Here is a 13013-nt window from a genome sequence, read left to right as displayed (position 1 = left end):
TCAGAGTCCTGAGAATCCAATAGACTTTGCTTGAAAAAAAGCATCCTCACAAGAAAGAGTCCAAAGTGCTTCACAGATCAAATGTGCTAGTTGAATGGCAAGATCCCTCTGCCAATGAGCTTACAGAATGTTATTACCTCTATGCAAAAATCCTATAGAATTTAATAGGGGTTAAATCAACAGAGCTCTATGGAAATGACTCTAGATAGTCTGTAGCAAAGATGGGGCATGAAGAACAAAGGAAGGGACACTTGGATAAAGTAGCAGGAAAAGAAGTGGATTTTTTTGATGTACTCGGAGGAGAAAAAGAAATGGAAATGTACAAGGCTACAGAGCAGGCAGTTATAGGAATCAAGTCATTACATAACTAGAGGCTGAACTAATATCACAGTAATGAAGTTCATGAAGAAGTGACAATAACTCAAGATACCGAAGGGAGGAAAAGGAAAAGTATGCATGAAACATGAAGTGGGGAGGGGGAGAAAGGAAAGCAGGAGTCTTGAATGAGGGCAAGGATGGGAATTCAGGAACAAGAAAGATATTGTTGACAGTGACATGGAGAAGGTTTAACGATGCAGTGCATTTTGAACATAGAGGACATACAGTAGGTCTAAATGTCCAAAACTGTAAGCTCCCTGAAGGTCATTGGAGATGCATCCCGTGACACAAGGCCTGATCTGGACCGTTCTGAGGTGGACATTCAGAGGCAGAAATTCACAACTACTTAGTGAGAAGTCTGCGTGCAGGCATAATTTGTAAGTTATCCATGTAGAGAAGAGAACTCAACCTGTGAGAATGTACAGAGGAAGAAAAGGAGGAGGTGAAAGACTAAGTCCTAGTGGTGCCACCAACTGTGTGGGAGAGGAAGAAATGAGAGTTCCCAAGAGCAAGGCCGAAGCTGAATCCATCATAGAACAAAATAAACCTCCATCTGTATTTTATAAACTAATAAAAACTATGTCACTATATCTTTTTTAGGCTACCTAGAAATAAATAAAATGGCTACATTTATCAGTTTAGTTTTCTTGTTTTTATACTTACATCATCAAAGCTGTGTATATGCACACTAACAAATTAGGTTTGTTTACATTACTGGTTGTTAAATGTTAGAGCAAGCCTAACATAAATTGGGTATTCTCTCCACTCAATAATTTGTCAGCCTGGACAGCATGGGGCAAGGGACAGAGATTATTATAAAAAAAAATTGAAGTCTAGGGAATGTATTCTTCTTCTTCACCAGTCCTTACAGTGTTATGGTAGCCTAAATCTGGAGCCTTAAATTCATTCAGTTTCTCCTTCAGTTAAGTAAATTCAAGAGAAGAATTCTATTGTCTGACGAGACAAGAATGATTATATAATACAAATTACAGCTAATTTAAAATTACATCATATTAACTTATCACTGGCAACTGTAGCTCTGTATAAGTTGGTCAATCATATGATGCATTTCTTGGAATGTCTAATTTTTATATCCTCAGGCACTGAAGTGGTAGGGTAGCAAAGATATTTTAGTGAACAAATAGCATGAACGTTTCATAGCAGTAATTCAGTGTGAAACTTTTATGGACAAAATTATGTGCTTTATTATGTCTAGCAATAGCTGTATTGGATACACTAGGAATTCTATATTAAACAACTGTAAGTCTTACAATGATGCAGCAGCATTCCTCTTTAGATTTTATTTTCTGGGTAAGACTTGCAATGAATTGCCCAATTCAGGGAAACTAGTAAGAAAGATAAATATAAACTATTGAACTGTTGAGAGCACTAAGACATTTTAATGAAATTGACCTTAAGAATGAGCTAGTTTAAATAATACTCTGATTTTTTTTTTAAATACAGCTTCATTGAATTCTAGCAGCTTTGTACATAAACCTGATAGGCTGGACATGTTATATTAGCCAACCAAAGCAATATGAAGAAACCAATTTAGTATATCTTTTATGGGACTAATCTTGACGACCAATTACAAAAGCTTTTGGGCTCAAAAAAGGGCTCTTATATAACTCAAGCCTGGCCTACGCTACAAAGCTTGGTCGATGTGAGCTATCTTGTGTTGACCTAGTTGTGCCTGTGTCTACGCTTAAATTTGTCTCTCACCAATGTAAGCACCCCCTTACAGCAATGCGGTAATGCTGTCTCCCAGAGTGACGATGAGCCATGGTACAAATTTTTGAAATGCCTTTTCCTGATTGTCCAGCTTGGCAAGCACACCTAGCAGCTTTCCATTTTTGTGCGCAGCTGCCAAGACGACCATGCCAGATATGCTCCAGCCTGAAGTAGACAGGAGATACTGGATCTCCTGGGACTGCGGGGACAAGAGGCTGTGGAGGCACAGCTTTAGACCAGCCATGGAAATGTGGACATCTGTGAGCAGATTGTACAGGGGATGCAGAAGAAGGGGTATGACACAGATCAGCAACAGTGCTGCATAAAAGTGAAGGAACTTCAGCAGTCATATCAGAAGGCCAGGGAGGCCAACAATCTGGTGCTAAACTGAAAACCTACTGCTTTTACAAAGAACTACATACCATGCTTGGCGGAGTCCCCGAGCCGAGTTTTCTCTATGTATAGCTAAAATGAATATGAATGTTCTTTCTGCTTCTTAAGCTCTGTTACATTCAAAACTTAATACATTTATGGATCTGCTTTTAACTTGCACAGATTGATTTGATTTGATTGATTGATTTGCAGTGTTTTCATTACTTAATAAAATTCTGTTGTTTTGGAAAATAATGCATCTTTTTTAGTTCCCAGCATGTGCTGCAGAATGCCTAGCAGTACTGAGAGCACCCATTTACATGTTGTTGCACAGTGTGATACAACTCATAAGATCAGTGACTATCAGTGTAATAACCATAAAAGTACAGCAAGTATCACAAAATTAACAAGTGCTTTATCCATAGATGTATACCAAGCACCACACAATTCCTAATAGGCCCCAAAACAGAGGCCAAGTAGAGCACGGTATACCACAACACATTACTGTGGCTCACTGTTAGTGTTCCTTCAAAGCCTCCTTGAACCATATAACTCCACACTGATCTCTTTAATAACCCTTGTGGGTTATTGAACTCTGGCTGTTCAAACTCAGCAGACAGCCTTTCTACCCTGGCTGCAACTTTTCCCCCTTTTGCCTCACAGATATTATGGAGGACACAGCAGGCAGCTGTGATTTTTTTTTTTTTTTTTTTTTTACTGAGATCCAATCTTGTGAATAAGCAAGGCCAGCGTCCCTTCAGTTTACCAAAAGCACATCCAACTGTCGTTCTGCAGCTGCTGAGCTAGTAGTTGAGTCTTTCCTTGGTGAAATCAAGATGGCCAGCATACAGCTTCATGAGCAAGGGATAGGTTGGGTCCCCAGAATTGCTATTGGCATTTCAACATCACTAATAGTAATCCACCAGTCAGGAAATAAAGTCCCTGCTTGTGGCTTTCTGAACAGTCAATAAATTTAAAGACGTAAGCGTCATGCACCTTCCTTGACCAGCCAACACTGATGTTGGTGAAGTGTCCATGGTGATCCACCAATGCTTGCATAATCAAAGAAAGGTAGCCCTTTCTGTTGATTTATTCTCTGGCATGGTGGTCTGGTGCCAAAATAAGGAACCCCATTGCTTCAAATCCATCCACTATGTCCTGCACACTTGCATGTCAACAGTTCTCAAAGTGGATTGTCCAACTCCAAAATGATTTCCCACTGACTGGTAGCAATCCAGCATTGCAAGTTGCAAGACAGTGCAATTGCCAATTGCTTCTCCACTGTCAGTGCAGCTCTCAGTCTGGTGTCCCTGCGCTTGAGGGTTGGAGCGAGTTCAGCACATCGATCCAGGATTGTGGCTTTTGCACATCTGAAAGTTCTGCAGCAAAAGTTACGGCTGTAATAAGCTAGTTTTTTCTTGTATAGAGCTTTAACTGGAAACTCTCCAAAGGAAATGGCCCTATTGCACATCATCAGAAAGAAAGACCATACACAGTTGGGTCAGCTTTACCGAAGCCATGCTATTACAGTTCTACAGAAGAATTCTCTGGCTCTTATGCTAAAGCAAATGAAGGAGGATCTCTCCTAACCGAATATAGTGCACAAGAGCTTTGCTGTCAACTGACACTGTTACAACAGGTAAAAAGACTGGATTCTTTTGAGAGTGAGAACAAATCAGTGTAAATGTTTATTGTGTAGTCGCCCTTCTTCCTTCCTCCCCCACCTACCCCTCATGTGTGGGTTCACAACACCTATGGAAAAATAGCCCAGTTCCCCTCTCCAAGTCCCTGCAATATTTGGAGTCACTAGTATCAGGAGTTCTGGTAATGGTTTCTCCTGAGAACCTTAGGGAAGAGAACATAGACGAAGAAAAAGTATATCTTGTGATACCTAAAATAATTGCCAGGCCTAATAATCACTATGATTTAAATTTTTGTCTGTATAGGAAATGTTCCATAAATGCCATCCAGTACACTTCCTAAATTCAAGAGCACTTGGTGTCAAAGATAAATGTACCACTATACAAAAGTAAGTATATCCTTTCCCCACTTCCTTGCTGATGCATTGTTGATTTTTGTATTACACCTTGTGTATATATGAAAAGTGGAAAATGGAAAATCTACAGTGTCTTTCCATTATTCCTCACTGTGAATTTTCTTTTTACATTGAGTTTTTTCCTTCAGATGACTTGTAAAATGAAGTTCAGCAGACCAAAAAATTTTCTTTAGGCCATATTGTCAAGGTGACTTGAAATCCAGAGTAGAGCGGGTCAAAAAATCTTTGCTAAATATATTTTTGAAAAATATTGTGATATTTTTCAAGTATATTGTGTGGTAATTATATCCATATAGACAGAATTTCATTATTTTTCCATCTTGTAGTACTGATTGAATAATTCATATATATTTGTAAACATATAGAAATTTTATTGCAGTTTTTAAAGAAAAGTGATTCATACCTTTATTATTTGCCAAGCTCTAATCCAGAATAAATATTAACCTTATCACCAGTTCACACACAATCTTCATTATCCTTGTTTTTGTTTTAATTCCTCTTAATTGGTATGTGGATTCAGCTAGTTTCTATTTAGTAATTGTTAATTGTGACATCTAGACTTGATTCAAGGAGTCTTGAAGAAAGGGGACACAAGCTGGAACTTTTGCCCTACCTTTTAAAATCCAATAAAAATGCCATCTAGCTCCTACTGTGTTGTAGCGCAGATAGGACTCTATCTTTTTAATATCTCACTTTTTTATGTTCATGTTCATATTCCACAAAATAAAAGCTGGACTACCTTTTTGGTGAGTATGGCCCTTTGACCGCTGTTTATGATGTGAGAAATGCTTTGTTGTTAGTCAAACTAAAGAAATTGCTCAAGTTGCGAAACTTGTGATTTTTTTTTTTTAAGTAGTCCCATCTGCAGATGTGTACAATGTATGTTGGTACTGGAATTATAAAGTCTACACAGAGAAGAGAAATTAACATACGATAGAATCCCAGCACATGCCCTTTGAAAATGTATTCATCAAGATTGTAACTAAACAACATATTATTCATTTTAAAAATGATTAGAATGTTAACATCTTTTCCTTCATGTTTTGTAGCTATAATGTCTAAATTCCCTATATGTTTGTGTTTCACAGAGCTGTTCCCACTGAATCACTGTCACTTAAAGTCTGTAACCTCTTTCTGCCAAATTGCATACAAGACAAGTACCTCTTACAGCTTTTAAGAAATGCAGACAATATCAGCACCTGGGTTGCTGCTGAAATTGTTACAAGTCATACTTCAAAGGTTTGCTATCATTTTTATTTGGTTATTAAATTAGGAAGTAGTTAGTTATTTACTATTGTTTACTGCTTCTATATAGCAAACCTACACAAAAAGCCTGAAACGTGCCTGCAAGTGTGTTGGCAACAGTTTATTGCATTGTTGTTGGCAGATATGCTTAGTGTTTTGGATCCGTTCTGATAGTGGGGTTAAAGACTTAATAGAAGATAAGAATTCATTTACCATGAGACAGCAGATATTTGACTTTCTGCTATTGAAATGGCCTTCTTATCATTGAAAGACTTTCTAACTAGAACTTGGAGAGGCAGGGTGCTGCAGTTCTGCTGCTATTTTAGCTCAAGTAACAAATCCTAAAACAAAATGTACCTTTTTTTTTTTCCCTCTTCTAATTTCATTTTCTCACATTTCTAGTCTACTTTTAAGGTCGATTGAACTAATACTTTCCTCAAGAGAAAAAATAAAGCTTGATGTTCATCAAACATGAAGTCATTTTGTGCATTGGTATATAAGTTCTGAATGTCATCAGAAATCTCTCCATTAACTTAATACAGCATTTTCTAAATTAATCATGATAAAGTCAACAGAAACCAGTGGTCCCATAACAACTCGTGGTGGGTGTTGGTAACAACTTTTGTATAAAATGTAGTGGTGACAACAGAGTTCAAGTTCCCAAAGCCTAAATTTTACCTACCAAGCAAATAGCATCACCACTGGCAGTACAAGGAGTACTTAGGCTGCTCTTGATGCTTTAATGGTCAATTCCTTTCTGACCATGATAGTAGACCTGAAACTTAATCTGCCCACACAGATTAAACCAGTCTAATCCAAATCCAAGTGGTAACCATACATTTAGTGAACATCACTGTGTGCATAATTTCTTTTCTTTTTGTATTGGAGACCTCCCTGGAGCATAAGTCGTCATAAGTGAGAATCATTAAGATAATATCTTCAGGGAAGAGCCAGTTGCTCATTTGTTGGTTTTCTGAAGCTATCATTTCAATTACCCCTCACCCTCTTACTTCTGAACAAAATATTTCTGTTCTGTCTGTAATTGGCTATCATGGGAGTATTTTTACTTCTCGTGTGAAGAGAGATGAGCACTGATACCTCAGTAGGGGTGATGTGTAATGTGTCTTAGAATGATAAATTATGGGACCTCCATCCAGGTCTGCAAATCCACCCCAAAGTGGTAATCCATAAAAATGGGTACCTTCAAAGAACAACAATTACAGGTGAGTAATTACCTCGTATTCCTCTGTGTCCAGTCAGAATATTTGTGCAATAAAAAACTCTAGTATAATAACTTTATCATGGACTTTTGATAGCTTCATTATTAACCTTGAGAGTATAAGAGTTTTGTCGCCAAACCCCCAAATTGGAATTACATTATAACTGTTACTGTTGGTTTTGTTTGTTTACTTGTTTGTCTATGGCGCTTCTCAGAAATCTACAAATTGGAGAGGTTTCAGAGTAGCAGCCGTGTTAGTCTGTATTCGCAAAAAGAAAAGGAGTACTTGTGGCACCTTAGAGACTAACAAATTTATTAGAGCATAAGCTTTCGTGAGCTACAGCTCCGATGAAGTGAGCTGTAGCTCACGAAAGCTTATGCTCTAATAAATTTGTTAGTCTCTAAGGTGCCACAAGTACTCCTTTTCTTTTTACAAATTGGAGAGCAACTTTTGCTGCTTTTGAAAACAAAGCCTGAGATGGGGTATTTTATCAGAATATGACAGCTATAACATACAGTTCTCTAATCCTCTGTCAATTTTGAATATAATATTATTCAATTGTTGTAATTTAGCCAATCAGAATGTAACAGTCAGTTTATTTTGTCAACTTTTAAAATGCCGGTTTAAACAATTGTGTAAACTTGAACACATTTAGATGAGTGATTTGACAGTAGAGTTGCAAGTTGGCCTTCAGACTATGTCCTCAAATGGAAATAAAGTGGTATCCAGCTTAAGTTTTTCCATAGCAATTGGCTTCATGTGATGACTCCCAAACATATTTGTGTTAGCTCCAGCAAATTACTATTCTTTATTATTTGTATTACCATAATGCCTAAAAGCCCTTGTTATGGCCCAGTGTGATGTAGTAGATTTTAATATATAACTTTATTTTTTTCCAGTTGCAGGTGAACTTACTATCAAAATTTCTCCTTCTAGCAAAATCTTGCTATGAACAAAGAAATTTTGCTACTGCAATGCAAATCTTAAGAGGGCTGGAAAATCTTATAGTACGACAGCTACCAGTAAGTGAGGACTTTTGGACTTTTTTCCCCCGTGTAGATATTTTTTTTTCTAGCAAAAGTAAGTCTGTTGCATTTCCAAGATTAATCTGAAAAGATATCAAACCATTTTATTTACTTTTTTAAGGCTTGGAAAATTTTGCCATCAAAAGTGTCTGAAATAATGGAAGAACTCAAGGCAGTTGAGGTACAGTATGAGTGTCTCGTGAAATATTTATGTGACACTTCATTGGTTCTCTTTGCAGGATTGAAGCCAAAATACAGTTTATACTGTATAAAAAAATTGTTCCTTGTTTAATTACTTCCACATAAACTCAATTATTTTGCAGTTGACTTTTGGGTTTTTCCACCTGCCAAGACCAAAATGCCAACCTGGGCTCTGAAAGTCAAGTTGCATTTTTTTCTGGGTTGCATCTAATTGCCAGAAATTAATATTGTGCAACTAGCACTTAATTAACAATTCTCTTGATGATAGTCAGGGCAGAACAGTTCACTCTCCCATAGGTATGTTAATGCTACAGAGGTAACAGAAGTAAAAATTACTAACAATAAGAGCTGGTTAGAATTTTATAATGAAATTTTGTCTAAATTTGGCCTATTGGAAAACTTTTGGGATTTTTTTGTGTGAAAAGTCTTCAGTTTTCTTCAATTTCCTTTTTTCAATAAAAGGAAAAGTAGACCATAACAGAAACATAACAGGTTTGCCGTTCCCAGCCAATGGGAGCTGCAGGAAGTGGCAGCCAGGCCCATGCCGCTTCCCACAGCTCCCTTTGTCCCGAAACGACGAACCATGGCCACTAGGAGCTGCGGGCGGCCATGCAAATAAACAAACGGTATGGCGACCTGCCAGCGGCTTGCCCTGATGGGCCACAGGTTGCCCATCGCTGCTCTAAACTCAAGCTCTAGTTGACTTCAAAGGGAGAAAAATGCAAAGGCAGAGTCTTACCAAATAGCACCTGGGACTATTTAGCTCAAAACAAAGGTCAGTCTACTTACCCACCAACAGACTCAGTAATACCTCAGTTGTCAGCAGTACCCCAGACTGCTGGTAGTGCTAATAAAATCATCTTGGACATCTTATCTTGCTCCGTTATTTAGGCTTTTGATGCAAGGCCTAACCCATTGCCACTTTTTAAAGATGACACATACCAAAAGTTAAATCTTAACACTTTCACTCTAGTATTTTGTAAAACTCTATTTTGAATGACTGAAAACAATGGTGGAGATTTTCAGAGCCAGCTAGGAGATTGGCACCCAGCTCCTATTAATTTCACAAGGAATTATATGGCTGTATCCCTTAGAGACCTTTGAAAAATCTCAACCAACATCTCTCAGTAATTGTCATAACATTTCATCACTAACGTTTCTATATACTTGTGAAATTGAGTTTGCTTAGCCCTAAGGTGCATTCTGTGATTCCACCTATAACATGTTGGTTGAAAATTAGAAATGTTTATTAAGAACTCCATATGGGCTATCTTCTAATTAAAGTAACTTTTGTTCCATACTCTACCTTAATTGAGCTGCCACCAGGTTGATCAAATGCATTATCTCCTTCATCTCTATTTTAATTTTTATACTGTACAGGAAAAAATGATTGTAAAACAAAAATGTTTGTTAAAGACATAAAACTGAGGACTACTTTATGAAGCCTGCTCTGACATTTATCACAGGCTTTCCTTGTGTAAATTATACCAGGTGTTTTTAAAAAGTGACAGTTTGTGTTTGATGGAAGGAGAGAGATTCAAAACGCTCCCTACAATTCCATCAGCCCATGTTCTGGCCATGCATGTCCAACAGCTTGAAACGGGAGGATTTACTATGACAAATGGAGCTCATAAGTGGACTAAACTTAGGTAATTATTTTAATTATACATATGTCGCCTATATTGTCTAGTGAGTCGTAAGAAGTAACACATCAGTGCGCTTTTGGCAGTTTAAAACACTTCAGTCATTTTGACAACTTATTAAAGAGACAAATACTGTACAAATGGATGCCATGTGCTTTTGAATTTCCTTTTAATGTTTTATTATCAGGACTAAAGCAGACTAATGTTTTTCTCTATTTTCTTTAAAGAAACATTGCAAAAGTTGTGAGCCAGGTTCGTGCATTTCAAGAAAATCCCTATACCTTTACTACAGATTTCAAGCTCCAGTCTTACCTCAAGCAAAGAATAGCTCATTTTACTGATGCAGACATTTCTGCTTTAGCGGCTGACAACTGTGCCAACTTCCATCAGATACCAGCTGAAAAACATTCCCGAAAAATTCAGGACACATTGCGCAGAATGAAGGCAACATTTCAATAATTGTTTACGTTTTACCTGCATGTTTAATTCTAACTCCAGAGTATAAAACTATGGATGAAAATGGCTTTGGCTTCTGTATCAATTCCCAAGCAAACACTCGAGTGAAAGTACTTTTAAAACATTAGCTCTATCTTAAATGGATATATTTCTTATCACAGAATCATAAAATGCTAACTAATGAAAAATCTTAGACCTAAGCAAAGGGAAAAAAGGATGACTTAGTCTCTAGTATGAAAGAATAGTCCATAGATGATGTCAGAAGAGAAGTAATCTGTAAAGAATCGAATGTTTCAACTTTCAGTGCTGTTTTGGCCTAAAAGAATTCAGATTATAATTAACAAAACATAGATTTTTTTTTATGTAAGCACTGTAAATTTGTATCCTATTGCTACATATTTGATTTTATGGATATAGATCCTCTGCTAGCCTTACATTTTTGATAGGTTTTACTTTTGTCTTAGTTTTAAGTTATGAATGTCAAAAACTAAACTCTTGATATTGGGTGATAGAGAATCTTCCCATTGGACATCGAGACAGAATAAGTAAAAAGGGAAACACTGCACTGTGTATTTTTAATGCCCTTGAGCCAGCCTATCTCCATATAAAACTCAGATCTGAATCAACATTTTACCACTGTGTTGACCTGCTTCTGCTTTCATGGCCTAATGAAGAGAGTAATTTTTAAGGCTTGCTTGCTTTGTCTCCAATTGGGATAAGTAATAGTTGTAAAATTTGTATGTGAATTTACATGAACATCATTATTCCTTGTGCTGAGGTTACTTTCCTAGTATTGTAATGTTCAAAAGTATGATAATACAAAATAACTTTGAATCAAATTTGTAACTACATCATGCCAAAAGTTGGTATTTATAATATTTTTGCAGCAAGCTGTGCTTATAAAACACTCTGGCAATGAAATGTGGTGCTATAGCTAGAAAGTTCATTGAGGTACCCCAGGCTTATGCAAAATATCTAAAACATTAGCTTTATCAACAAGATGCAGACAAGTATTTCTGTATTGTTTTCAGAGGGATGGGGTCTTAATGTTACCAAAAAAACCCCAGCTAAAATATACAAGTAAAATGCATTTTTCAGGTGATAAAGTGGTGGTGTCAGAACTGTTTCAAAAAGGAGAAACATCCTGTTGAAATCCCAGGTCTGAATTGATTCCCTGGAAATATTCTTGTAACTGGGGTGTTTTCCTTGTCATGTTGACTGTAATTACATTTATTCTCTATTGTTTGGAAAGACTTAAGATCTTTAGCTACAGAAGAAAATGGCTTACTAATAAGAAATTGGGAGATGCACACTTGTAGTATTTTGTAAATTGTAACAACCTGTTGCTGCTGAATTTGTAAATATTCAACAGAAAATGCATGTGCATGTGTTAAGTTGTGGTTTGTGTCCAATGTTCAAGAGAAAAAGATCCCAATCCGATGGCAATATATGATCACCAATTTCCTGCTCCCCTTTTCCTCAGTCAAACACAAGGTGTTCTAATTCTTTCCATTAAATACTACAATTATTTGTTCACACTGTGATGTATTTTCAACACAAGGCCAAATTTGTGCTCTGTTACTGGTGTAACTGAGAACAGATCTCTGTGATCAGGGAGTTTTTGCATAAATCTTTGTCATTAAGAAGCAATTCTGTGAATCCTGAATCACAGCTAAAGAAGTAAAATTTGTTGCTATCTTTTGATTGTGTTCATATAATATATTTGCAACATACGAAGTACTTTAGTTTGAAGTATTCTTACATTACTACAGGATATAAAGAAAGATGGCAATGACAGATGCAGAATTGCCAGACAAATCTTTTTAAAAATATTATCTATCTTATTTTAATCTGTTCTTAATTTAATCTGTTCTTTAGTTGTTGGCTTTTTCTCAATCAAAAAGCTGCCATCCACTTAAAAGCTACATCTTGCCAGAGCAAAACAGCAGTCCATAAAGTGATTGAAGCTCCACTAGTGTGAAGGGCTCAGACGGTTTAGTTGATGCATTTTTGTACAACCAGAAGTTTGCTATGGTCAGTCAGATTATTGTAAAATATTTTGTATTTATTTAGCATCTATATTTTTAAAAGACGAAGTGTGCTCTGCACTTGTGTGAGCAAGTTAATATTTCACTTAAAATCTTTACGTGTACTTATATTGACTACTATGCCAAGGAAATATTGTGTTTGTTCCATGAAAATGACTGATACTATTCAAGCATCTAAAACTCATTTCATACCTTCTATATATTGCTTCAATATATTACACTTTGTATTGCTATAAATGTATAGAATTACTGTTGCAGTACTTTTATACGGTGAAAAGTTATGTTCTTGCCAATCAGATATTAAACTTTTAGATTTTGTATTTAATAAAAAATATCATCATCCCAAAATCAGAAATAAAATATTTAATGTAAATAAAAATTGCTGAAAATCATTGTTTCACAGGGAAACCGCTCTTTGACATTACTATAAGCAAATTGCCTATATGTTGCATGACAGTTTTTTAAATAAAATTGTTTCTAGCCAGGTTTCATTTAGTTGTACTGCTTGTTATTGACATAAATACATGACTGATTTGTAGACTGGAATGAGCCAAAGTTTTCTCTGTTACGTGGTACAGTTCCCGCTCACATGAACTCTCTGACTTCAATAGAAATTGCACCTGTGTAACTGAAAGCAG

General features: G+C 36.4%; 1 protein-coding gene across 5 annotated transcripts in view; it reads left to right on the top strand.

Annotated features, from left to right (window-relative positions):
• KNDC1 (kinase non-catalytic C-lobe domain containing 1) overlaps positions 1 to 11740 on the top strand; it is a 137584-nt gene extending 125844 nt beyond the window's left edge. For 4 of the 5 annotated variants that reach the window (XM_038411317.2, XM_043518885.1, XM_043518886.1 and 1 more), the window contains 7 exons: positions 3908 to 4120; positions 4428 to 4510; positions 5626 to 5776; positions 7902 to 8024; positions 8149 to 8208; positions 9720 to 9877; positions 10099 to 11740. In XM_038411317.2, the coding sequence (XP_038267245.1) occupies positions 3908 to 4120; positions 4428 to 4510; positions 5626 to 5776; positions 7902 to 8024; positions 8149 to 8208; positions 9720 to 9877; positions 10099 to 10330 (1020 nt within the window). In that variant the 3' untranslated portion in view covers positions 10331 to 11740. The remainder of the gene's footprint in view (positions 1 to 3907; positions 4121 to 4427; positions 4511 to 5625; positions 5777 to 7901; positions 8025 to 8148; positions 8209 to 9719; positions 9878 to 10098) is intronic. The other variant, XM_038411320.2, reaches the window with a different exon arrangement.
• The last annotated feature ends 1273 nt before the right edge of the window (positions 11741 to 13013 follow it).

This window comes from Dermochelys coriacea, chromosome 7 (genome assembly GCF_009764565.3).
Source record: "Dermochelys coriacea isolate rDerCor1 chromosome 7, rDerCor1.pri.v4, whole genome shotgun sequence".
NCBI lineage: Eukaryota > Metazoa > Chordata > Testudines > Dermochelyidae > Dermochelys > Dermochelys coriacea.
The sequence above is the reverse complement of the archived record's forward strand: the minus strand, read 5'-3'. Positions and strand labels throughout refer to the sequence as shown.